Raw genomic sequence first — 27,969 nt, 5'->3', positions numbered from 1 at the left:
ACATACCCAATCCAACAAACACTTACTAGCCCAGAGAAGTTCAGTGGGACAGCTCACAGCCAATGGGCTTTGGATCACACCCTTCATGAGCAACATAGATGTTGCTGCTTAGCATAGTCATTTTCCACCTTGATGCCTCAGTTGTTTTTTGTTGTTGCTATTTTTCCCCCCTGCCCTTCACCAGCATCTTGGCAAATTGGAATTGTTTCACTGAGGGTTGCAGTTCACTAAATCTAAACAGAGCTTGTATCAAGTATCACTCATTACTCCATAAAATAGTTTTCTGGCACACTCAGATGGAAAGCATTTGAGACCAAGTCTGTCAGACCTTATCGCTTGGTAGCCATCAGATCCCATTAGTGCTGCATTTTATCGACTGATATCAGGGTTCCCACACATAATCCAAGTCAGCTGGGTTATTGGGTTTCACCTCCTCCAATCTCCAAGGCCAGATAGAGCAGTGTTCAGACTGAGACATTTGCAGGAAGGGGGGCAGTGGGTAGGATGAACCATTATAAGGGGGACCCAAGGAGATCCTTCCTTGGAGATGTTTTTAGTAATTTGATGCAATTTGGTGCATTCCATATGCTATTATATGCCTGAGATAAGAGTGCCAGGGATCTTCTCCATGTTCATGGGACTTTGTGATCCAGGGATCATCTGGCATGGTGCAGGATGATCCCTCTCACAGAGAAATCCTTCCCTTGAATATTGGGCCAGGGAGCAGGGGCGCCTGAACAGAGGGGACCAAGGGGCCCTAGCCCCACCAATTTTTACCGGCTATAAGGGCAAGCAGTGGGAGAGAGGGGGCAGAGAGGAGCAAGCAGGGGTGGTTTCTTGGGGGGAAGAGGCAAGTTGGGCCAGGGTCTTGGGGGGAAGAAGTAGCATGTGGGTGGGGCCTTGGGGAAAGAGGCAGCGTTGGGGCGGGGCCTATGGGGAAGGGGCAGTGCAAGGGTGGGGGTCTGGGGAGAAGGGACAACGTGGAGGTGGGGCCTCTGAGGAAGGTGCGATGCGGGGGTGAGGCCAGGGTTTGGGCACCAGTGGCCCCCGCACTTTGAGGTAGCTTCCACCACTCCTGCCAGGGAGTGTCTGGAATGTCCCCCTCCCATACAATGTCATTCCCTCTATTTTATTTCCTAGGACAAGCAGGGAATTCCCTGGTGGTTAGGACTTAGTTACAAGGGCATTTTTCAGTACGACTACCACGACAAAGTGAAACCAAGAAAGGTAAGTGTATTCTCTCCCGAGTTGCTCAGAGATGTGCTCACCTCTTGCGTTACGGATTGAGTGGCAGCATAAAAGATGCTGAACATTGGCACTGAGTCATATCACTGATGTATAAGGATGGTGGGGGCAGATATGAGGAGTTTCTTCCAACACTGCCTGAGTGTCTACAGAAAGTTGACATGCAGAACTCACCCCTACTTTACTGAAAGGCTGTAATGTTGGGGAAAATTGAGCACTGTTAAATACTGCAGCTTAAGCTATTGTATTCATCTTGACTTGGCCCAGTTCCTCAAAAGGCATAAATGGCCTGATCCTGCAAGATACTGAGCATCTTCAGCCCCATTGGCTTCACGTGGAGTTGAGGATGCTCAGTAGTTCACAGGCGTCATCCCTAAGGACCTGATCCAGTGGCGCTTTGGCTCAGGCCATAAATGATCAGAGAAGTAAAGAGAGCTGGAGATATATAAATAAGGGTGAGAGTGGAAGGGGTTGGTGGAGTATGGGGTTTTGTTTCTCTCCCTCAGGACAAAAAGTATCATGTTTCAAGGTGCAAAATGGCAAATTTAAGGGGGCCAGATTAACTTTGATGAATGGATATTTTAATGGTTAAGGGCCCATATCAATCAAACAATGGTAAAAATGCTTCATCACACACATGAAGAAAGGTAAGGAAAGCATTCCCACCTGCGTTTTAACTTGTTTGAGAACTCTGCTGTGAAACCCCCCGCAAGTTACAGCATTACCTGCAAGCAGCTTTATTCTAAAGCACAAGGTTGGCCTACATTTTCAAAAGCGACAAGCCAAGCTGGACATCTCCTCTTTGGGTGCCCAACTTGAGACACCTTAGAGGGGACTGGTTTGGAGGGAAGAGGTGCTCCGTGCCTCTGAAAATCAGGCCCGAGTGAGGTGTCTCAAATTGGACACCCAAAGCTGGGGGCACCCAAAATGACTAGTCACATCGATAATTTAGGCAAAGAAATTTTAATAAAATCAGCTTAAACATCCTGTAACGTCTTCGGAAGGCATGTTTGGGTCACCTGAGCTCATTCTCCAATATCGAGTCCCATTTTCTGGTGTTATGCCCCAGCCTTTATTCCTTAGCAGTGCAACTTGCTCCGTAGACTGGCCCACAACATCAGCTAACAACAATATTCATCCTACCTGGGAAACCAGTGAGATATCAGAAAGCAGCAGATTCTAGCCTGGCTTCCAGGGGGCAATGCACAGCTCAGCTCCCAGAACACTGAATAGCACATTAGCAGATGTAAATGCTTCCACTAAATTAAGAGCTCTGCATTTCTTATTGCATTGTTTCTGTGCCAAATGGCTCTTTCTCAGTCACCCATTTGTCCATGCAGCCTGCTTCAGCAGAATCAACCTTCCTCCTCTTTGTGCAAATTAGTTGGTAGGTGGTGATCACATGTAGTTCTTTAGCTATGATAAACTGAAATGTTGTCCACAGTGGAAAATAGAACTCATGCTGCAGAGATCAGAATATATATTGGTTAACCAAGGCCTCGTCTCTGTTGGGGGCTTTCACGGAGGGAGTGACAACGCCACCAAAGATGCACCTATGAACTCCTAGTGCAGATGCATTGCACTGGGTTAAATCGTTACTTGCAGGGTAAGTCACATTCATGAAAGTGATGATTTGCAGTGCGTCTACACTAGGGGGGTTGCACTCACATGGCTGCACTGGTGCCAAAACCCTAATAGAGACATGTCCTTAGAATCTGCTTCCAAAAGTCAAGGTCAGCCGCAGAAACTGCTCCTCCAGGGCTCTTCCCTTCCGCAGCCTCCTTCCTGTGATAGGATTGAAGCAGAAGCAAGGATGATAGGGAGAATCAACCTGAGGAATCCAAGAGGAAGGAGACTAGATCCTGTGCCTCCATTTGAGGCAACAGCACTGTTCTCTTTGGGAGAGTCAGGTCTTCTCTCTCTCGTGTTTCATCTTCCCTTCTCCCCTGCTGCTGCTCTGAGTGGTCTTGTCTGCCTGCTCAGCCCCAAAGTAGGTTAGAGCTGGCTTCAGCCGCAGCCCTCACCCTACTTGCCTCCTGCCCTCTCGTCCTTACTGCAGCAAGCTGGGTCACACGTACCTCCCAGCCTTTCCTCAGAGCAGCGGCAGTGAGCAAGGAAAACTTTGGCATTTGCTTTGCTTTTGCTGAGATTATTGTTTTTACTTTGGCAAATGGGCAGTTTTGTGTGTTGTGTGAAATCCATGATGACCATGACAGTAATACTGCCTGACTTAGAAACATGAGGGGGAAGTTCTGTGACTTAGTGGGAGTGATCACAAATCTTGGGGTCTGGAATGGGCAGCCTAGATGATTCCTCAGTGGAGTCTGTCAGACGTAACCCAGAATTAGGGTGACCAGAGAGCAAGTGTGAAAAATCAGGGGGTAATAGGCACCTATATAAGCCAAAGACCCAAATATTGAGACAGTCCCTATAAAATCGGGACATCTGGTCACCCTACCCAGAGCGTAACCCGGTGTAAAGCCTGTCTGAACCAGTGCTGCTGAGCTGCAAAGTGCTTGCAAACCCCATCCACTGGGGGGAATGCAAACAGCTATTGTTGCCCCTAATATGAGCAGCGTGGCAGAATGAAGGCATGGTTAGGTGGGCCAAGGATGCATTGTGGATCCCCAAATGCTATTTAAAGCCCTCTTTCCCTGGCACAGTAAAAAGCGCAAGCCAGAAAACTTCTCTAGTTAGAGCAACCCCTATTGATTCAATGTGGCACAATTTTTGTTCTGCCTAGTTAGGTTTTTACGTTGCACCCATCACCATGGCATCTGGGAGTCTCTTGTGGTATCTGATTCACCTCTCCACGCCAGCAGAAGTTGACTCAAGCTTTCTAAGTGAAGGAGGGGTGGGAGAAACACTTTGTAGAACTTTTTGCAGAGAAGCTGTAAATGTTAAGCAAAGTATGTAGGAAGGGAAGGCTGCATCTTATGGCTTTTTTGATCTTTCTCATTCAGTTTCTCTGTGATGCCAAGACCAAGAACAAATTGAAAAATTACAATGGAAAAAAAAATCTCTCTGGAGAATGCACAGGCAGAAAATTGTGGCGAGGAACCAGCTGAAACCAAGAAATGTCTATTAAATGCATATAAAAACCTAGCTTGTCTTATAAGAGAGATTGTAATGTTTTCCTATTATGTCATTCGAGATAGTTTTCCATGCTTATTGTGTGCACAAGTAGAACTGTAATCCACACTGGCTAGCTGAGCCTATCTCACGAGAGTCCATTAGCATTCAGTCAGAACCAACTTTTTAGTGAATGGCCAGAGTAAGTCGGCGATATGTCTGTGGAATCCTAACTAGGTTTGTCAGCAGGTCTGATGAGGTCAAAGAGGCAAAGTTATGCAGAGGATGATCTCATATGCACCATTTTAAATCTGGAGTGACTCCATTGACATCACTGGGGTTACAACAGAGCTCAGTCTCTGGCCCAGAGTATCAGATGGATTGTGGGAGCGTGGGGATATTAAATAGGAATACAGCTCTTAGTGCACTGTGGAGCTGTATACGACTATGTGGCTATGCTTTTAAACCCCTCCTGCTTATACTTTGAATCACTGGAAATGCCAAAGTGCCATTAAACTAGCATTCACTCTGAATCTCTTTCCTCCCACCCCGCTCTGTTTTTCTGACTTACATTTGGAGTAAGTAGTTGACCTTGAGGGTTGGCAATGGGCTGTGCTTCATTTGTAATGAAAGAAGTGCTGGGGCTCAACCATGCTTTTACTTTCATAACTGAGGTGGTAAGCCCAGAGGTGCCGGGGCTATGAGCTGCCAAGCCCAGAGGTGTCGGGGCTCAGCCCTGGCAAGCCCTGGTACAAATTAAGCACCAGCGGTGCCCAGGAGCTCCAGAACAAGTATGGGTGAGTGGTGGGGGGAGGGGACCTAGAGGAGCGAGCCAGGGATGAGGTCTCAGGGGAAGAGGTGGTGAGTGGGCAGGGTCTTTGGAGAAGGGGTGGTGCGAGGGAGGAGCCTTGGGGAGAAGGGGCAGTGCAAGGGCAGGGCTTCGGGGGGAATGTGCGGCATAAGGGTGGGGGTTCAGAGAGAAGGGGTGGGGCGGGGACTTGAGGGTGCATGGCATGGGGGCGGGGCCACAATTCGGGTGCCTGTGGTCCGCCCACTTTTAGGGCACTTCCACCACTCCTGGCAATGCCCCAGTTCCTGTGCTTTTCCCAATGACATGGTGAAACGCAGATCTGGTCTGCGAGGACTGAAAATCCTTACCTGATGACTGTTGAGTGATCTGCATGAAATGAATGTGGTGATCTCAGACAGTTCCTGATTGACTCGTGTTTACATCACAACCGCCCTCACTGCTGTTACCCCAATTGGTACCCTTGTCTGCATTTCCAGCAGAGAGGGCAAGGGCACAACAGACATGGAAAGTTCACGCCCTTGTCACACCTTAAGGCTGTTCTTTCAGCTCTGGGCTAAGGCAGAGTGCTCTGGAGAAGCTTGCGCTTCCAAAACCAATGCTGTACCTGTTCTGTGTGTAAACAGAAGACTTCAGTCTCCAGCGTTGCACCCCTGTCCCTGCTGGTTCATTTCTTGTTACCCATTTTAGCTTCTTTGGCCCCTCCCTCTTCTGAGGGGGTGGGTTTTTCATTGCTTTGATGGGCCCTGCCCAGCATCCCAGGATTTAAATGGGCTGGCACTTTTCCCTGGCATTGAATTTATGATAAAACTAGCAAAATATTTTGAGCCAGTTCTTCAGCTGGTATAAATTAGCCTAGCTGTGTTGGAGTCCATGGCGCTACGGTGACTTATACCAGTTATTAGGAAGAGGTTCTTCGTTTTGTGCATTTTTCTGAAGTTGAATAGCCGTTGGAATATGAAGAGCATAGTAACCGCAGCGCCACTTGGAAACTGTCCTGTCGGTAAGTGGCATTTGTTCAGTTTAGTCAGCTGTATCTCCAGTGTGTTCTAAGAGCTCCCAACAGCATTTGATCAAGCAGAAGTGGTGTAGCCTGTGGCTGTCTGATAATGAATAGTGCGTGCTTGAGTGACTGTAGTAACAACAGGCATGTCTCTGTTGTTCTGGTGAAATGCTCCCACTGTTTTAAGAGTCCAAAGGCGTCCTTCAATACATACATTTTAATAGTTTTAGCAAACAATTAACTCAAAAAAGGCTGGGGAGTGAATGATTAACAAAGTCAGCAAAGTGTTTCCATATGGCCCAATAACAGACACTGCTAGCTGGAAACAGAATGGCCTTGAAGGAATGACATGTACTTTGTATAGCTTTGCTCCAGCCAAACAGGAGACAGTGCTATTCTGGATTAGCTCGATAGTCTACTGGCAACAAAACACTGGATATGTCCACTTCTCCTTGCACCAAAACCTTTCTTCAACCAGAGGGAGTATAGTTGCGATACAGGCTTTGAAGGATGTTGAGGACAGAATAAAAGGTAGAGATGTGGAATATCGCAAAGAAAACTCCCCAAGCCCCAGCTGAGTTTGTAGTGGTACAAAGATTCTCCTTGTGACAGCCAGAAAAGCGTTTCCAGTTGTGTCTGTTCTCTGAAGTTGAGCAATAAGACATTTTGCTAAAATATTGCCATTTTCTGGCATATGGTATCCACAAAGCTCTATGTATTTTACTGGATCTTCCCCACTGAGGGTCAAATTCTGAGAGTAGTACCAGTGCAAATCCAGAGTAACTGCAACAGACTTATTCTATATTTACACGAGTGTAACTGAGAACAGAATTTGGTCCCTAATGCCTAGCAGCATATAGCAAATGTGAAATCAGTAGTACAGAGTGTCACAAAATAATCAAGTCTGGCCAGTGTCCTAAGAGAGAACTAGCCTATGTACTGAGAGTATGATCCTAGTAAGCAATAAATAGCCTTTGTTTAGAAGGAGCAACCTTGCTGTTGATCTCACTTGGCCTTATTTGAACAGCAAGCAGCAGAGTGAACTTCCCTAGATCCAGAGGAAAAATGGGGTATTAACAGGCGTGGAGCAGCAGCCTAATTAAGAGCTCTTTTACTGCAGAACAAATAAAGATCCTCTTTGCTTTAGGGCATAAAGAAGCATTGTCAAGTTGGTAGATTCATTGACTAAGTGGTAAAACTTGAGTTTCCTGTGATGAACGAATGACAGACTCTCAAAATAAATAAACACAAAGTGTAAAATACTGCTTAAAATATACAAAATACTGAATAGTATGCGGAAAGCAGATCAGGAGCTTCTGTTCACCCTGTGTCAAAATACAAGAACTAGGAGACAGTCAATGGAACCTAAAGGTGGCAAATAGTAAATAGATACAATAAAACACCGTTTCACTCAGTGTCTTATTAGACTGTAAAAACAAAAACGAGGAGTATTAGTGGCATGCCCAAATAAATTTGTTAGTCTCTAAAGTGCCACTATTACTCTTTGTTGTTTTTGGTTTTGCTGTCTAAAAACAGTCTATTTACTATTTGCCACCTTTCAGTTCCATTGACTGTCCCCTAGTTCTTGTATTTTGACACACGGTGAACAGAAGCTCCTGATCTGCCTTCCGCATACCATTCAGTATTTTGTATATTTTTAGCAGTATTTTAGTATCTTTTAAGAAGATATAACAGTTGACTGTTATATCTCTCCCTACTGTATTTTCCACTCCATGCATCTGATGAAGTGGGTTTTAGCCCACGCAAGCTTATGCCCAAATAAATTTGTTAGTCTCTAAGGTGCCACTAGTACTACTCGTTGTTTTTGTTTTTGCTGATACAGACTAACATGGCTACCACTCTGAAACCTGATTAGACTGTGGAACTTATTGCCACATGATACAGAATCACAGAAATATAGGGCTGGAAGGGACCCAAAGAGGTCATCTCATCCATGTCACTGAGGCCAAGAACCAAGCAAGACTGAATAGAGAATTAGACATTTATATGGATTAAAGAACATCCATATTTACCATAATGAATATTGAAAGAATAAACAAGAGTTTGAGAAGGGATGTAAACTCTCATGCTTCAACCTCTACCTCTTGAAGGTCAGGTGGAAATTTCTCTGGAGACACACTATCTTACACCTTCAGGGGCATGGGATACGCAAAATGCTCCATTCTGTATAGGGGCAGGTCTACGCTATGGGGCTAAATCGACCTAAGTTATGCAATTCTCCCATCAACTTACTTTATACTTCTCATTTTGGTGGAGTACCAGCATTGACAGGAAAGCAATTGGCAGTCAATTTAGTGGGTCTTCACGTCAATCCCCCGGTAAGTGGAGACAAGCCCTAATATTGCACAGTTAGGTACTTTTCCTCCAAAGCATCCAACACTGGCTGCTTCTCAGAGACAGGATACTGGCCTCAGTGGGTAATTGGTCTGTTCTTGGAATAGCAGTGTTTTTTCTGATCATTACAAAATCTTTGTATTACAAGAAGGAATTAAAATTTTCCAGTGTACTAGTGATGGAGGGGTGGGAGGGACATGTTCATTAAAAGGGCTTTGAAAGGCTAGCAAAGTCTCAGTGGCATTCCTCTAGTAAATTATTCATTGCGCTTAACACCCTATTAAGGGCTACCTGCTGACTTCTGGTGCTTAGATGTGCTTATTTCTTTTCCCATTGCTGAACCTTTATGCTTTTTGGTGATAGCATGGGCTGATTTTCAAGCTATGGCAGGTTTTGCCTAGTAAAATGCACCAGATTTTTCGTTGCTTGTTTTAATTTTGAAAACATTCAGTGTTGGAGAGAGGAGACAGACCAGGTGTAAAGCCAGATTTTCCTGGCAATGTTGTTCTTTTTATCCTTTTGGTGTATCCCAGACCCACCCTCTTCAACACATTAAACCTCTCGCACACACCAAAATGTAGGTGGAAGATCCCTCTGGGTTAGTGTCATTTGAATGGCAGCCAGAGTGTCATTGGCTGCCTTTGTTTAGTTCAGTTATGAGCAGCCAGGTCAAAATAACTCCTGGCATGACCTCTTCACTTTACGCTGGAAATCTCCTGAGAATGCGATTTTGTCTGGAGAGACCCAGGACTTTCTTCTTCTGGTCTGGCCAGAAATTCCATGAGAACAGCTGTTCAGAAAGCAAAGCCAACCTTTCAGCCCTGTGACAAGGTTCCGCTCATGTTTAGTTTGAGTGGTAGGTAGAGCTTGGCCCCTCTTTTAGGGGTTGTCTGGATTAGGAAAAGAAGTTAAGTATAAGTCAAAATTAGTTAATGTGTTAATGGATTGGTCACCCAAGTCTTTCACTTTGATTAGCTAAAAAAATTAACCCTAGGCTCCTCCCACCAGCTAAATCAAGGTTAAGTGTGTTAATCTGTGTCTAGCCTAGGGAAAAGGTCTCTAAAATCTGTTTGCAAACCCCAGCCTAACCAGAACCCCTTGACCTAACCTAGACAGATGCACAGCCAGATCACCCAGAACATGAATAGATCCTAAAGCTGCTCAGAGTCTGGGGCGTATTGCTAGAGCCCTGGGGAAGCTGGCATTGCCAGCTGTATTGTGCCCCTGACCTGTGCATAAATGGTCTCCAAGGATTCAGTCTCCAGCACTGTTAATATAACGTCCTCCAGGAGTTCAGCATTCACGCAGCGCAGAACATTGCTGTCCTATGATGCTCTGAACCAGTGTAGCATTTAACTACATGGTTAACTTTAAGCACATGCGCAATCCCATTGAAGTAAACGGGAATACTCACATGCTTTGCTGAATCCAGGTCTTAAAGAATCACCATATATACAAATGCAGTAGCCAGGTCATAAAGGATTCTGTGGTGCATAGTATCAACCTCAGTAAGATACAGATGAAAAACAGTTTGACATCACATTGGGCATCAGAGCCTTGGTGTTAGAGTGGAGACCTGCGGTAGGATTTCCTCCACAGGCATTTGTGATTTGGCACTAAAGCCGAGTGGATTCCCTGTGAGCCCTTCCTCTCCCTGAAACACAGGCCTACAAGTCCCCATGGCCTGATTTTCAGAGCTACAGCCTCTAGTATTCCCAAGAGAGGTCTCCCCGCCAACTACTCACCAGGCCTGACCCTGGTTAGCCTTTAAAATCAGAGGTGATCAGGCATGTCCAGGGTGGGATGGCCATAGAGAAGGGGTGGGCAAACTATGGTCCACGGGCCAGTCCTGTTGGCCCCCCAGCTCCTGGCCTGGGAGACTAGCCCCTGGCCCCTCCTCTGCAGTCCTGCCTCCCCCGCGGCCTCAGCTCACTTGCTCCACTGCCGGCGCGATGCTCTGGGCGGTGGGGCTGTCAGCTCCTGGGGCAGAGCATCCCCCCCCATTCCCTGATGGCCCCTCTGGGACCCGTGACCCATCCACATACCCCTGCTCCCTGTCCCCTGACTGCCCCTGGACTGCTGCCCCATCCAACCCCTCCTCTCATTGCTGACGGCCCCCCTGGAACTCCTGCCCCATCACTGTCACATCAAAAGACTCTTGGTGTCTTGGTAGTACGTAGAGCCTTCATTGGGGAGCAGAGCCCCATTGTGCTAGACACTGTGGCCCAGATCCTCACAAGTATTTAGGTGCCAAACTCTCATTGACTTCACTGGAGCCAGGATTTCACTCATTAATTTTTAAGGCCAGAAGTGACCCTACTGATAACCAGTGCTCTGACCTCCTGCACAAGATAGCCTATACAATTTCACCCCGGGATTCCTGCAGTGGGAGGAATTATACTTCTGCATCACGGATTTTAAAAGCTCTTAGAAGACACTGATGCTTTCAGCTAGACTCGAGTGAGTGGTGCAGAAGTAGCTGGAGTGGATCCCTGGGATTAGGCAGTCGGTTATGGCAGTCAGTGCATTTGGGGGCATTATCGCTCCCCGCAAGTGCTGTGATTTCAGATAGTGACTCTAACTGCCTGAGAATGAAGTGGAGTTTCCCAGCCGGTGGGAAGTTCTATCAGTGCGTTTACTGGGTATGACAGCATTGCCATCCACACTCCACTGAGTCTCGATACCGCAGTTAATAGATGCTACAGCAAAATAATTAATACTGTGAGAGCACAGTGTCTTCCATCAAAGAATCACAACGCACTTTACAAATGCGAAGTACAGATTCTCTGCTGTGCTCAGGGTTAAGGGGCTGTCAGGAAACTCCTGATTCACTGTCTAGTCTTGGGCTCAAGGGGAAGCAACCAGGGGACTGCGCTAAACTGCATCTTCTGACTGTTTCCCTCAGGACCATAATCTGGCTAGGGATTGCCAGAGTCCATGGGACTCCACATACTAGGTCGGCCACCACCTCTACTGGGGTCTGCAGGGAGGGAGGCATAGGAGCCAGATGATGTCTCTGCACCTGCAGGAGGTTTCCTCTCCCATTCTGAGTGACACAAAGGAAACCGAGCAGAGCAAGCATTGAGCCCTAACTAATTCAGCCTCATGACAGTCCTGGGAAGGAGGCATTCTCCCCAGTATGTAGATGTGGAATCAGAAGCACAGAGGGCCAGATTTTCAGAACACCAGATGCACAATTGCATGCACAGCAACTATAACTCTGTCTCTGTGTGTGTGCGCGCGCACGCAATTATGCTGCATGCACCATCATGATGAATTGTGTGGACATGTTCAGCAGACTCACATGCTGTCTGTCATACCATGTGGGCCCAAACTCCTGAAAGCTTGGCTCTTAGTGTTTCGCTCATGACCACACAGGAAGTATGTGGAAGAGCCAGGAATTGACCCTGTTTTTTCACCCTGTCCTGTGCTTTAGCCACAAAAACCATCCTTCCTTCCGTATCGTGAGCATCCAGGATTCTCTTCATGCGGTAAAGCCAGCCTGCCACTCCTGAGTTATTCAAAATGCCCTTGGATTCCCCCAGGATCGGGCCCATAGTCAAGTGATTCACTCAGACTCAGAGGGCTGAAATGGATGCAGATCGCTGGGCCTCTTCTCCACCAGGCTCAACTTAATTAGGGGGTAGCCCAAGCCACAAATGTTCTCACAAAAGGGGGTGGAGACTGAAAGGCTCTGACTGCAGCTCTTTGTTGCGAGTCACAAACATCTGGTGCCTGGCCAGTTAGACTGCTCCTTGGAACAATTTCTGATGAGAAAAATCTCCTAATTTGCACCTGAACGCTCCACAGCGTGCTGTGCAACACTGAAATCCCTCTCCCGGCTCCTTGTCCAAGCTGCCAACTTTTGCAGAAAAGCATCGTACCGTTTCCGACACCAGCTTCTTACCAGAACCACCACCCACACCCCCGAGCGTGGACCTGTTAATAAGGCACTAGCCAGTTTCAAACTGCACATGCTGCCTGATGTGAATTTATTATTGCCATGCAAATACTTCTGCTTAAAGGTTAACATCATTTACACGCAATCTTGCAAACTGGGGCTGATTGCTTTGTTTTAGCTTGTCTTGGAGCAGTGGGCCAGAGGTCACAATGTGTGTCTGAGGTTACTAGGATAAATACTTGGAGGGCAGAGTTGTTTTGGTTTGGATTTTTGGGGGGAGGTTATTGTTTTCTTTTGTTTTCGGGGGGTGTTTTTTAGTAGCCACTTTTCTTTCTCACTCTTTTAACCACGTAACTGCAGGTGTGCTGGAAAGCCAGACTTGGTGAGCCTCCTTCAGTATCCATTGGAAGACTAGATGATCTTATTACATTCAGTGCTCACCAAAAATTGTTACCATCTGAAAGCAGCTGAGTGCTGTGCTAGAAGGAACAGGCTGGTGACCTCAGCATAGTTCCCAATGGAACTGTGTCCATATCAGAGAAACCACTGCCACAATTACCATTGCTGTAATTGGCACCCTTGCAGGCAGTCTCAAGAGTGATGCCTGTAGTTAAATGGGCATTGAAATTGATCTGTCCTCTTACATTTCAGAATGACCCTCTTCCTGAGCTATATTGGTGGAGTGTCACTGCCACAATCCCAGCAGTACCTAGTTTATGGATAGATGCAGGTTTTCAGTCTCCGGGGCTGTCACTTTCACAAGCCTGCTAAATATACTATGGGCCCAATCGAACTTCCACAGATGTCCATGGGAGTCTTTTCATTGACTTCTGTGAATATTGGATCCGAGCCTATAAATAACTGAGTTAAAGGCTGAACCAAATTCTGTCATAGTGTAAAACCAGGCAAACACATAACTGAAGTCAGTGCATCCCCTTATGCTTGGTCCAAAAATCATACTGAGAAAAAGAAATAGTCCTGCCTGTTATGACTGGATTTCTGCATGATTATGTCAAGCACATGGTCAGTTTCTTACTGTGTCTCCTTCCCCTGTGAAGATTTAAACAGCAGCATGATAAATGGCTCTTCATGGGGTAAAGCTATGCTCTCCATTAAAAGGTCAGGCTAATGACACCCTGTGCATATGTCACTGAATAACCAATATTGATTTGAAACAATAATAAAGTGGCGAACAAGTGAAGGAAACATCTTGGTTACATTACATTGGGTCCAGTTGAAGAAAGAAATTAGACATAGTTTCTCCTGCTGGTTATGTGATCAGCCAACAGGAAAGTTCTGAGGATTAAGATTTTTGTATACTGCATTCCCTATTGGAAGAGTGAAACCTCTCAGATCAACACGGAGCACTAAGTGGGAGGTGGCTGAATAGCATCTAGGAATTTGATGGAGAGCAGCCTCATAGCAATGGAAAAATATGTACAAGTTCAGGAAATGAGCATCTTACAAAAAGAAAAAGACCCTAAAAATCAGATTGTAGCATCACTTTCATCCTCTTCCTCCTAAGGACCTGGCCTTGTCTCTTTCTGTGCACAACCAAAAGGAAGCAGAGACAATAGAAACACAGTACAATGATTTGGTGTGGTACAGGTTAGACTTAATCACAGCAATTTAGCTGTAGCAAACGTACTCAAGCCCCATTGATTGAGCTGTTCAATAATGGACTAGAGAAAGCATCAAGGGAATAGGTGGTAAGGAACAGTTCTGCACTGGTCCAGGGGGATGGACTGGATGATTTAATCGGATGCACATTTCTATCTCTAGCCAGGTTGGCTCTGTGACTGCATATGAACAGACTTAGAGAGCAGTTGCTGACGGACACTCAGATGAGGCTTTAAAGTCCCATTTGCACTGAGGGAAGGATCTGTTGTTTATCCACATAAGTCAACAGTGGGAGAAACACTGGAAAGCTGTGAGCTTCTGTTTATCCAGGTATTGATGTATCCCTCTGTGCGTGCCTCCCAAACATTTACTAATATATCTTCTCCCCTGCCCTATGAGAATGGGTACTTGGGTAGGGTTACTATACCCCCATTTTACAGATAGACAACTGGACGCACAGAGAGACTGAGGGAAATTTTCCAAGGCACAAATGGCTACCTACCATTGATGAGTTTGGAAATCTGCCTCTTACGTGATTTGACTGAGGTCACATAAGAAGCCCTTGGCAGAGCGTGGAACTGAATTCAGATCACCTGACTCCTAGTGCTTTCATCATAAGGCCATCTTTCCCCTCTCCATAAGGTCATGGATGCTTCCATGCACCCATGTTATTTCTGGGTTATTTTAATGAGAGGAAAATTTCTCAGAAGCGGCAAGTTCATTTCTGTGTAGAGATTAATTTTTCCACCTGGGAAGCAAATCAGTTCCATAATGATAATGTTGCACTGCTGGGTTTTGCTTTTGGGATTGTTTTATTATTATTATTTTGCCAGCCTCAGCTGGATCACGGGGACAACTGCAGAGTGCAGTGTAACTGAGCAGCTTTTGCTGCACTGAAAGTGAGACAAGTCCTCAGCAGCTATTCCAGGCATCTGGAGTTTTATCTGGAGAGGGTGATTGTCTGCCAAGGGGTCAGGAGGTGCTGGCGTGTGATCTCCACCCTCCACCTCCTTCTCTACACCCACCGTATTAAAAAAAAAATCTCTTGGTTGGAAACTTTCACAACACAAACATCTGGCGGGTTTTGAATTCCAGCGCCACTGCAGTAGCAAGAAGGGAGAATACTTGTATCTATGCTGTAGATAGCTTTAGTTTTTAGATCTCCACTTCCCTCCTCCTCCATGGCTGATCACAGTCAGTGAAGATGAAAGCACATTTTCTGTTTAACTGAAACCTGAGTTATCTTTGTAACTTGGATATTGAGGGGTGGGTGGTTTTGCTTTATCTCAAAGTAACAAGCTACTGCTTCTTCCTTAGGATAGGAATTCAGCTGAAGCTGCTTTTATTATGAGCGTTTGCTTAGACAGGGTGGGATCTGGCGCTTCTGTTCAGCGGCAGATACGTAACCATTGCAGCCTTGCAATTTGTCCATGATAAATTGGCGACAGAGATGAAGGAATCCAAGATACCTATTCATGTTGCGGGTGACTGCTGCCTTTTCTCAATCAAATGGGAGAAAGTGTTGTTTAGTGGCTGGAACAAGTAGCCTGAGTGGCTGGAACTCCGTTTTATTCTTGGTGCTGTCACTGGCTCAGTATGTTGACCTCAGGCAAGTCAATGAACCTCTCTGTAAGATGATTGTAATAATCATAATCAGAGGATGCCTTGGAAACATCATGACATTTGCAGCCATTGTATTGTTCTTTCTGCTGTATGTTCTGTCCTTCTCTTCTGTCCTTTGTCTGTCTTGTCCATGTAGATTGTAACTCTTTAGGGGTAGGGCCTGTGTCATTCTGTATTTGTACAGCGCCTAGCACAATGGGGACTACCATACAGGGTGACCAGATGTCTTGATTTTATAGGGACAGCCCTGATATTTGAGGCTCTGTCTTATATAGGCATCAATTATCCCCCATCCCCTGTCCTGATTTTTCACACATGCTATCTGGTCACCCTACTACCATAATACACATAAACAATAAATTGTGAGGCTTAGTTCGTGTTTGTAAAAGCTGGGAGTTAATCACAGATGAAAGCTCGTCTATAAATACAAGCTCATCTGTAAACCCTCAGCTGGTGACTTCAGTTGAGGCAATTTATATTCGCTGGGGATCTGGCCCACAAAATATCACCTGGGCTCCTTTAAATCTCTTCTCTGAGAAGGCATGGCAAGCTGTAGTGCTGCGTGCTATGCTACAACGCATGCCAAATGCACATTCTTTGCAGATGAAAGGAAAGGCCCCTGCTTTTCCTTTGGTGGCTTTTGTGGCTTTCTATCTTATTTAGCCGTGTTAAAAAAAGAGAGAGAGAGAGAGCTAGGAATTCTGCAGAGCCCGTTGGGATGTCTTGATGCTGAAGGAATTTAGCTCCTCGACAGAGATTCCTCCTTTGCTCTCCCTGTTGTGCTTTCCCCTTCAGGGCCGAAAGACCCTCCCTGGCCCTGCCCAGGACTAGCATTGTAGCTGCTTTCGCTCCAGTGAGGAGAGGGGGAAGCCGTGGTGTGGCAGGAGCCATGCGGCTGCCCCGGCCTTTCCCTCCCGCCGAGCATGTGCCTGTAACTTTGCTAGCACGTAGTCGCTCCAAGAGCGAGGGCCCTTGGCTGCTTTGTCTGCAGCCAGCCCAGCCTACGCTGCTAGCTCCAGCTGCCTGCCCTGCATTAGGGTCACCCAAGCCGCCCCCGCCCTGTGCAGAGAGCCTGGTTGACCGGCTCCAAGCCCTGAGTCAGGGGCCAGCGCGCACTGGCGGGCAGGAAGTGGCGTCCCGGGGGGGCTGAGCGCCGGCCCGTTTCAGCACTGGGAGCGAGAGGAAGCGCAGTTCAGCACTACTCGCCGCTGGCTGCTGCTTGCTCCTGAGGCAGCGCGGGGTGGGGGTTGTGCAAAGCGAACAAAGGGGGGGGGCAGGGAAACCCGCACCCACGCAGCGCCCTGCCTGGCTACAGATTGCAGCTTTGCCCCTCTTGGAGCGAGGAGCGAGCCGAGAAAGCAGCGCAGGAGCTGCCGGTTGGCTAAGGGAGTTACCGCGCCGCTGCAATGAGCTCTGCGTTTCACCCGAGTCCTTTTCCCGGCAGATCTTCCAATGGAGGCAGCTAGAGAACCTGTACTTCCGAGAGAAGAAGTTTTCCGTGGAAGTTCACGACCCACGCAGGTAAGCCGGCCAGCGACATCCAGCCTTCCTGAGGCGGGTTTCCACGCGTGCTGGGTGTAATCCAGAGTCGTGCCCGTTCGCACGGGAGGGAGGGGAGCGGCTCGTTCTGTCTGTGGAATGGCCAGCAACGGTTCTAGGGGGAATTGAATGAAATCCGAGTCCGGGCCGCAGAGCTCTGTGCGGGGTCAGTTGTGACGGTGAATGTCAGTGGATGCGATTTTTATGGCTGACGATTGCTGTCAGTTTCCAGCATGTGCTTCGCATGTAGGGCGATAGACTATCCCATAGTTTACCCCGCGGTCTGTTTTTTTCTTTTCTTCCAATCTGCTGCTGAGCTAACGCCCTCTTGCAAATTGCTCGCAAAAGTTAGTTATCTGCAGATCTCAGTTATGCCTTTGAGAATCTTCCTGGCAGTGCAACGTGCTAATGTGAGGATCTCGGTGTACTTACACTTCAGAGACTGAGGGGCATATTGGGGACGGGAGTACCCCCGTGTGACTCCGGAGTAATTCACTGAAGGGAATGCAGGTAGAAGTGAGAGCTGGATCTAAGCCTAGTTTCCTTAATGAGATACCTTTCTTCCTTGCTTATTCCAATTTGGGAGATGGCTTGCAAATTAAGATGACTGTAACACTGTTAATCACTCTGGGTCAGAGTCTGCCCCACATTATGCCTGATCGAAAGCCCGTTGAAATTAGCAGAAAGGTTCCCATTGTGGGTAGCACGACTCCACAAGTAGCCTCTGTTCAAACCAACTTGCAAAGCAAGGTATTACTCAGCAAGAGCCAGGGTAGAAGAATCTGGTTCTGCCTTTCCAGCTCAGATTTATTTTAGGTGCTGCCCCGTAACATGTTTTGCAACTCCTTAGCCTGCAATCCTAGTTCATGTTACAACAAAGATCACTGTCTGTTGTGCCACCTATGTGATTTGTGCGGGGGGTCACAGTTAAGGGCAATTGCACCTGTATTCCACCTCCGTGGTCCACCAAGGGCACCCACTTTCAGGCTCCCAGCCATTAACTCTCTTGGGCAGAGACCCATGTCTCCCCCTCCTGACCAGGGGTTTTTCCAGGCTGCACAGTTCCTACACGGTGGTATTCCCAGCAAGCCAGACTGCCTAAGCAGGCCAGTGTCTGTGCTTCACTTTCTCTTTGAATGCTGTGAACAGCACGATTGTTACCACTCAGCCCTTCCTAAGCAAACACATTGATTCTTAAGATGAAAGTATTACAGAGGAAACAAAAACTAAGGGAAGTATGCACTCCTGCTAAACGCTGACCAGAGGTCACCCGGCAGTCTTATGGGGACTCAGTAGGCCAAAGCCTTGCGACCCTTCCCAGGATTGGGGTTCCTCCCTTGGACAGAAGGTCCCATCCATTTGCTGAATCACAACACAGGCCCTGAGTCAGTTTCAATGTTGATCCAAAATTCCTTTCTTTGGCTGTTGTTCACAACCTCTGTGAAATTGCTTAATTACCTCCCAGACTGTTCTCAATTCCTGGAGGAGCTGTGGTCACTCTCCGCCATGGAGTGATGTACAGTCCCTGGCTCACAATGCTACAACATAAGCCAGTGGTCCCCAACGCGGTGCCCGCCGGGGCGTCTATGTGCGCCCGCGTACTGGCCGGCAGACAAACATCCACCGAAATGCCACCGAAAAGCGGCATCATCAAGAGGTGTCGCCACCAAAATGCTGCCGAAAAACAGTGTCACCAAGAGGCGTCGCTGACAAAATGCTTCTAATTTTCGGTGGCACCACCTCTTGACACCGCCGCTTTTCGGCAGCATTTCGGCGGATGCTTGTCCGCCGGCCACGATCCTCGGTGGCTCATCGTCTGGCACCCGCCACCCGGGAAAGGTTGGGGACCACTGACATAAGCAATGCAGTGAGATCTCCCAAAGATTTTGCAGGAAAGTGCTGTATCTGTCACCTGGGGTAGTAATGGTTCCGGATCGGAGGCACCAGCTCTTAGCTAGAAGGGTGGGCAGCTCTGGTGTATTTCCCTTAGGGCTACACTGCATACAGTTTTTGTGCCAAAGGTATCTGTACAGCCACCCACCCTTATTAAGGGGCTTATAGCAGTATGGCTTATTTCTGTGCATTTGTTAAAGCAGTACAAAAACTGTGTGTAAACCAGACTGTCCTGTCCCATTGGTCCTGTTCCTGGCCCCAGTTCAGCTAGGTACTTAAGCACATGCCTAACTTTAGGCGCGTGGGTAGTCCCATTGAAGGCAACAGAGCTATGAATGTGTTTAAAGTTAGGCGTGTGCTTAGAAGCCCTACATTCCCTTACCCAGTCAGATCCTTGGTCAGCAGTGAGTCCTGCAGAAGCCCATACCTAGGGTGACCAGATGTCCCTATTGTATAGGGACAGTCCCAATATTTTGGACTTATTCTTCTATAGGCTTCTATTACCCCACACTCCATGTCCCTATTTTTCACACTTGCTGTCTGGTCACCTTACCCATACCACAAACAAATCAAAGACCCACAGACACTCTAGACCCTAAGGCAGATGGTGGCATTTAAGTTGGGACTAATCAGAGTTACTAAAAGAACAATCCAGAAAGGAAGGCAAGTAGTTACGAGACGTGAAGACAGTATTAAATTTGCAACTCAACAGCATGCAGGAAAATATGGTCACCCATTGTATGTGTGCATAGTCAAACTGCTCCTATCCCAAACTGCTTGCAATCTGAATGTAGATGGTTTGGATCCCTGACATGGAAAACCTCCCCTTTCTTTTTCCTGTAACCTTTATTGAACTGTATAAATGCCATGTCCTGTATTCCATGTGGACTAGGCACTATATTGTGCAAATGATTTTTACTCTGTTCATTTTTCACTGTGAAGCATGTTGAATATAAAAGACAGACTGCACAGGTTTAATTCTAATGCCTTGTATCAAACTGCCACTTCTGGTGTAAAACAGTAGCCCACATTGCACTGTCAACTGGGAGTCCTGGATCCCGAAGGAACATATTTCAGATTCTAGTCTGGCTGGGGGAGTGGGGTGGGGTTACTTTTTCATGCTAAGTTGCGTAGCCTGTGGGAGTGGGGATATAGCCAGAACAGTGCACTCTCGCGTTCCTTTTGAGTCAAGCTGAACCAGAGTCTGAGTCAGCTTACCCACGCTCACAAGCAGCATAGTGAGGAAGGAGGGGTGTGTGTGGGTGAGTGGTTAATGCACAAGACTGGTAGTCAGAAGGCATGAGTTCTAGTCCTTGCTCTGCAAATGACCTCCTTTGGGCAAGTCATGTAACTGGGTCCCAGGCTATATCTACACTAGCATAGTAAGTCAACCTTAGTTACTTCTTTCTAGGTATGAGAATAATGTAGCTGAAGTCAGTGTAGCTTCAGTTGATTTATGGCAGTGTCTACACTGTGCTGGGTCAATGGGAGATACTCTCTCATCAATTTACCTTATTCTTCTCATTCAGGGTGGAGAACCAGAGTCGACCAGAGAGCAATCTGTGGTCGATTTGGCATGTCTTCACCAGACCCGCTAAATCGACCCCTGGTGCGAAGATCTGGCTGTCGTGTAGACATAGCCTCAGTTTCCTCATCTGTTGATTGGGGCTAATAATACTTATTGAGGAAGAAGAGAAGCATTGAAAGGATTGGTTCATTCATAATTCTAGAGTGCTTTGAGATCCTTGGATGAAAGTCACTACAGAAATGTAAGCTGTTATTCTCTACCATAAGAGGAGGGAGAAATTAGGAGAATCATCTGAGGAAGACATTTCCAAGAGGTCAAAGCAAATAATTAAATCTGACCTCAGTAGAACAACTCAGTGCTTAGAGTTAGGCACACGCTTAAGTACTTGCTGAACTGGTCCCTAGGCCCTGGGTATATAAGGGGCTCAATTCACAGTGCGCTGTGGCTGCTTTGCATTACTAGACCAGCACAAAGCCTCTGGAGTGCGCCAGTGTGTCTGGGCCAAGGAGCTTAAATATAAAGCTACTAACGATAGAGGAGGGGCTCTCAACTCTGGATGTTTCAACTCCCAGGTAATCGTGAACTGGTGGGAGAAGTTGTGACCACACTGCTAAGTGGGAGGGCATTTCCAGCTAGCTCCTGGCTCTGTGCAGGGGGTGGGGGGAAGCGGTGGCAGTATGGAAAAGGCTGAGAACACTGGAATATAGGATAACACCGAAACATGATACCAACAGTCACAGCCTTTCACCTGGTTCATGTCTTCCACCCCTCTCCCCCCCATTACCTTTCACTGGGTTCTTAACAGCGACCATGTGCCTTTTCATCGGCACATTTAGTTGGAAAACTTTTAATCCTGCATTGTTTAATGCTTCTGATTTGGTTCTGTAAGAAAAGTGTGCAGTTGAAATGGCCCCAGACGCAACGGTTGCTGTGCTCTCCAAAGCCAAGCCTGGGCTGGCAGTTTCAGTTCTGGATCCGCAGAGTTTGGGATTTGGGGGTTGTTGTTTTTCTGTAATTGTTCTTAGCTTAGTTTCAATTTCCCTTTGCAATTTGACTTTTTCTTTTCTGTGCCAATTTCTCAAGCTCTCACTTACACAAAAAGAAATGAAATCAGGAGCACTCGAACACCAACAGATTTAATTGGAAGTGAAAGTTAGGATGCTGAAGAGCCAGTTGAAGCTGTAGCCAAGAGACGATGGAAGAGTGGGGGTCAGAGTGTGTAGGGGGGAACCTGTGCTTCAGCAGAGAATCTTATCACCTCTGGGCATCAGAGAAAAATGCCCTTGCTCACACTTGTCCATTGCATAACTGCACGCCCTCCCCAATCCTGCACACTTCACCACCCCATGTGTAGCACGGCTATACCACCTCACTACTCCCTGCGCTGTGCATTGTCACCTTCCACTACTGCACTACCTCGCTACCACTCTGCATTGCCCAGCCGCACACCATAGGCAAAAGTCCATGACAATTAGTATCAGGTTTCTGTGTTATCCTAAAACAACGAAGAGTCCTTGCAGCACCTTAGAGACTAACAAATTTATTTGGGCATAAACTTTTGTGGGCTAGAACCCACTGCATATGGTGCATGAAGTGAAAAATACAGGAGCAGGTATAAATACATGAAAGGATAAGGGTTGCTTTACCAAGTGTGAGGTCAATCTAACAAAATACATCAATTAACAGTAGGATACCAAGGGAGGAAATACTGGTTTCCCTCACTGCACTCAGCCAGTGTCAGGTAAAGGGACCCCTTTGCCTGAACAAGTAGGGTTTTTGTCAGGGAGGATGCTGGACTTCATACGCTAGTGGCTTGATCCAAATCTTACGTCCAGGGAAGATGGAGATGCATCCTTGTAAAAGCTTTGGACTTAGTGACTTCCTAAGGATGTGCAATGCATCAAAAGCAGAACTTGGAAGAGAACCCAGGAGTCCTGACTCCAATCCAAACTCTGTCCACTAGGCCATATTACCCCTGAGATATTGTTGTAATCACTATTAGTGCTTTTCAGCTTTTGCAGCTTGCAAGTCGATGTGTAACGTAAAATGAAGGCTCAGTGACTGTAGGTGGCTGTCATTTCCCTTCTGTGATTTTCCCTTAGCCCAGAATAATAAGGGGAGCAGCTTTTTTGGCACGGTCCTTGGTTTTATTCTGCAGCCCGGCCTGCTGTTTGATCATTTTTCTCCTTCTCCATTTAGACTCAGAGGAGACCCTGGCATAAACACAGCTCATTCTATCCTCTTGTCTAGGGCGTCTGTGACCAGGAGAACGTTTGGGCACAGTGGCATTGCCGTGCACACGTGGTACGCCTGTCCTGCATTGATCAAGTCCATTTGGGCTATGGCCATTAGCCAGCATCAGTTCTACCTGGACCGAAAGCAGAGTAAGGTAAGATGCTCACTGGAAGGGAAGCGTGCCATAGATGGCTCCCGCTCACTCACCACATTTTTGACCTGCGGGTTCCAGTCCAGAACGTGGCTCCTGGACTGCCTCATTCTGTGCTTCTAACAAAATGAGGGTGGAATGGCTTAAAATATTGTTGGTTTTTGCTAGAACAAGGGAGATTTATTTCCCCAGAGACCTGTTGGGTGGGGTCTGGGGGCTTAGTTGGAACAAACCAGGGGAGCCAGACGTGACTGAATTCCTCTCCGTGTTGTTTCAGCGTATTCACCAGTTCTCAAAGGGATACCACCGTGAAGTCCGATCCATTTCGAATAAATCAGTTAAAAGTACTTTCACATTCTACATCTGCCTCTGAGTCCCGCCCTCCAGCTGCTCCCGCCAGTTCTGTGGTGTTACAATCACACTTTCTTAGGGGAATAGTTTGTCCTTCACACTGCAAAAGGAGGGAGAAAAACTGACTAACTGACAATATAAGTGAAACATTTAGGTCTTCTCTACACTACACAGTTGTTGTTGACAGAACAGTGGAGGTGTACACACTGAAATGCTCTTCCTGTCGATAAAAACAACAAGGAATCCAGTGGCACCGTAAAGACTAACACATTTATCTGGGCATAAGCTTTCGTTTTTTACCCACGAAAGCATATGCCCAAATAAATCTGTTAGTCTTTAAGGTGCCACTGGACTCCTTGTTGTTTTTGTGGATACAGACTAACATGGCTACCCCTCTGATGCTTGACACTCCTGCCTACGTAACTCCCCTGCTAGGCCGATGTAATGAAACCACCTCCACAAGAGACATAGGGCTTATGTTTGTGCAGTTAGGGTGATGCAGTGTCTGTGTAGACATTGTGTTCCTTACTTCGGCTGTTGGCTGTCATTCTTGTGAATTCCATGGCTCCAAACCCAGGCCCTAGGCTGCTGCCCGGTCTCTGTTCCAAGCCAGCTGCCAACCAGGCTCCCAGTGTGGGCTGCTGCAAGGGCTCCCTGCTGCAAGCCCTGCTGCCCTCTGGGGTCCCTGCTCCCCACTGGGAAGGGCAGCTGACTGGCGGATCCCAATGCGGATCTCCCCACTGGAAGGGTGTCGTCGTCACTGCAGTTCCAGGCTGAAAGCCAGATGTGAGACCAGCTGGGTTCCCAGTGCTTGGAGCTGACAGGCCTTGCTCTTAGCCCCCCCACACTGCCTCTCTTCAGTTGGTGGAAGCACTCTGGTGAGGATGTCAGCAACTGCAGTAATTAATGTGGTGGCTGTAAGTCAACCTAACACAGATCGACTTAACCTTTATAGTGCAGACATAGACTACAAAGTGCTGGCCAATGTACAATGGAATCAACCTCAAACAATAGAGAAGAGTGTATTTTCCCCCTCTAATCCCGTTCAGTTATAATTTTAGGTGTACCCATCCTGGAAGAGCAGCAGGGAGATCACTTTCAGACAGACGTATGATTTTTAATCGGGTGATGTCCCTTTAAATATGAACATTGCTGGTGTAACAAAGCTTTGAGGCGCTGTAGGAACTGTCTAGTTGGGGGCACCAGATTCTTGAACCCTCATCTGCTCTCCCCTCGTTCCCCAGGAAGTTCCAAACTTCATTCCCTTTGCGCCACATCCAAGGAGATGTGCTCAATGCTTTCATCTTCTGGTTTTATTTCCCCAACTTCCAGCATGAGAGCTTTGCCTTCCAGGCCAACATCATGGGCAGCTGCACTTTCCTCACCTCCCTATGCAGCTGTGAATAGGAGAAACCTGTATATAGCCTGGGACATTAGCGCCTGTGGGAACTTTCAAAGTGCCTAGCTCTTTTCAAAAATCAGAAGCAACCAACAAACAAAAGCAGATTCCCCTCCTCTTGGTGGGAGGGTCAGGAACTTCTCATGGCTAGCTTCTTTTGTTGCCAGCAGATTGTGTTTCAGATTGTGAGTGCGCATCTGATCTCTCTCTCTCAGGCCCACAGGCAACACCACCCACCAGTCATCATCAGTAAATCAGTCATGTTTGCGACCTTGTCAAAATGCTTTGTCACAATGATCCCAGTTGTCATGCTATTGCTTTGATGTTAATACACACAAATATTTTTGTCCTTTTCTCTTAAAAGGTTGGGATTTTAGCCTGTTGTCCCCATCTTTAAGGGACATTGCCAAGATTGATGTATAAACTTCTCATCTGGGCCCATTTAAGTTTCACTGATCTGTTTGATTAGTCCTGCTGATCCAAGTGTTGTTCCTGGGTGTGTTTGTTTTATGAAACCAGCAATGGACACCCCAAAGTGGAGCTGTGAGATACTTGATGTCTTCAGTTCTTAGGGGTGTGTGCAAATATTCTTTGTTCACATGGGTTTGCACCCCTTTAAAATTTCACGCAGCTTTAAAAGTCAGCGTGTGTACTTTTGCCGACAAAATACTTCCAGTGTTGCAAGCGGCGTTAGCACTGTCAGCAGGACAAAGCCGCGTTCACACTGCAACTTGCGTCAGCAAAACTTTTGCCTTTCGCTGCTGGGCTTTTTTAAGTATCTGTGAAAGACAAAAATTTTGTCTACAACTTTGCAGTGTAGGCAAGCCCTCAGCTGCCGCTTTAGATTAATCCCAATTTGAAAGCAAAACGTACAGGACTCCATGGTTTTGCATCCAAACTTGTCATTTCATGTGATTTTGACAAAAGACAATAAACCTGCTGAAACTTGCTCAAAACTGGGCCCAGATTGGTCCTAGCAATTGAGATGAGATTAGATGCAGCGCTGTATGACACAATACATTCTGACAAACTGGGCTTGAACTGAGTTCATAACAAAACCTGAAACCAAGCAAGTCCTGCATCTTTTCAGATGTTGCTCTGATGTTTGGCACAGCTCTGCTTGTAAAGCCAATCTACTGGATTTAAAAAACAAAAGAAATAATATGCATTGGTTTTGAGCCGCTTGCAGCAAAACCGATCCACATCTTTTGTTCACAATCCTATGCACAATTGAGCATTTTGCCAGTCCATGGAGACCCTGAACTCTTACTGCTGCTATTTCTATTTGCTCTGTTCTGGAATTCAAGCAGAATGTGGAAATTTACAAGACTTTCAGGACTCTGAATGAACTCTTCAGGGTACAAAATTCTTGTCCATTCTGTTTTCTGCACAGAGCAGACAAACTCAGCAAGGCAGAGAGCCATGTCTATGCACTGGTGACTACACTAAGTCACTCAAACGTTTGCCCTATTGGCCTCAAGAGATTTGTTTTTGTAGGACTTTCTGATAACACAGATGCTCTTGAATACAATAGGGCTCTCCAGTTGCATGGAGCTTCAATGAGTTAAATTGTCAGAAAAGGTGAGGAAGATTCTAACTGTCTCGTTGAAACACATACAGCACAAAATCCGTCAGCACAAGTGAGAAGGCCAAACTGATCCATGGTGTCAGTCCATCCCTCGTGCCACTGCAGGTTCCGTAGACTATCTGACCTCATTGGAAGGGCACCACTGATCTTAAAAACTGCTTTGAAATTAATCCCAAATGAGCAAGTCTCCCTCCAAAGAAATGAGACTTACCAGGTCTGTGCAATGATTCATTAAACATGTTCAGAATTGGGGGACTGAATGGCCCCGGGGAGTGGTAATGAGATATAGTCTAGCCGTGAACTGCTGGGCTGCCTGTACAAATCCATCCCAGGCCCCATAGCTAGCTGTTCAGTGGCCTCTGTGAAGTGAGTTAATTGATTTGAGTCTTGTTCTCTCCAAACAACAAAAAACCCATAAGTTAATCGTCATCATTGTAAGGCAGCCGAGAGGCCCAGGATAGAAGCAGTGTAGAAAACTAAACCCGTCTCCTTTATAGAAGTGTTCCCTCTACATACATTAGTGAGACTGTGGACCTGAGTCCTATCCAAAGCCTGTTCAAGTTAACAGGAGTCTTTCCTCTGACTTCAGTGGGCTTTGGATCAGGCCTTTCACTGGGGGAGCTTGCACTGCCCGTTCTCAGTTGTACTTCTCCTTGCTGTTGTCTGAATGAGTAGTGGACTTCAGGCTCCAGGAACTTCTGGCGAGGATCTTTATGAACACTAACTTTACACACGCACATACAAAGGAGGGCATGTTCCCAGCAATTACCTGGATCTGCATGCCAGTAAGGGACTGTACCATCCAATATTACTGCCTCTGCTCACCATTGTTCTATAAGTACATTAGCTAGGGCACAGTCTGATAGATGGGCCCAGTTTCTATTCTGATTTACATCCTGGAGATCAGTGGGGTTGGACCGCACTGCTTCTCACTGAAGTTGTAATGCAAATGCTGTATGAGGATAAGAAGTCACTAATGTGTGAATAGATCAAAGACTTGTCACTCCTGAAAATCAGACTTGTAGATGGCCAAATATCAAGCAGGTCCTGCCCAGGCTCATGGTCAGTAACTGGACAGCCTGATCAGACAAAATAAGAAGCAATTTGACCCACCAGCTAGAACTGAAATTGAACTTTCAAAAATTGTTAAAAATATTGTTCAGTTTCATGCGCCTCAGCACTCGTTGGTTTTGACCAGAAACAGCCAGACCAAGATGCTGAAAGACTGCTCCCCCCAGCTCCATGTTTCTTACCTGAGGTGATGCAGGTACTATTGGAGAGGAAGGCTGAATGGATAGGAGGCGTGGCTGAGCATTGAGAGGTCTAGGTTCAGTTCCATTCCAGAGGTTTTGTGTGACCTTGACAAGTCACTTAAGGCTGAATGCTCAGAAAGAGCCTAACTCCTTTTGAGCGTTCAGTCCATAATCTCTCTGTGCCTCTGGTCCCCTATCTGTAAAATGGAGTTAATAGCCGTTCCCTATCTCACAGGAGTGTTATGGGGTTAAATATGTTAAAAATTGTGAGGTGCTCAGATATTACAGTAGTGAATGTCACATAAAGATAGAGGATGTGTGACTAGTAATACTTCTCTAGCATCTTCCATCTGAGGATCTCAAAGCACTATGTTTACGTATAGTCATGAATTAAGCCTAAAACCC

The 27,969-nt window shown here is 46.7% G+C and overlaps 1 protein-coding gene across 3 annotated transcripts in view; it reads left to right on the top strand.

Annotated features, from left to right (window-relative positions):
* The window catches only part of FRMD4A (FERM domain containing 4A), a 553,835-nt gene that overhangs the window by 481,666 nt on the left and 44,200 nt on the right, over positions 1 to 27,969 (top strand). For all 3 annotated transcript variants that reach the window (XM_075064299.1, XM_075064302.1, XM_075064306.1), the window contains 3 exons: positions 1,141 to 1,227; positions 17,072 to 17,148; positions 22,838 to 22,976. In XM_075064299.1, the coding sequence (XP_074920400.1) occupies positions 1,141 to 1,227; positions 17,072 to 17,148; positions 22,838 to 22,976 (303 nt within the window). The remainder of the gene's footprint in view (positions 1 to 1,140; positions 1,228 to 17,071; positions 17,149 to 22,837; positions 22,977 to 27,969) is intronic.

This window comes from Chelonoidis abingdonii, chromosome 1 (genome assembly GCF_003597395.2).
Source record: "Chelonoidis abingdonii isolate Lonesome George chromosome 1, CheloAbing_2.0, whole genome shotgun sequence".
Taxonomy (NCBI): domain Eukaryota; kingdom Metazoa; phylum Chordata; order Testudines; family Testudinidae; genus Chelonoidis; species Chelonoidis abingdonii.
This window is presented reverse-complemented; position numbering and strand designations above follow the sequence as displayed.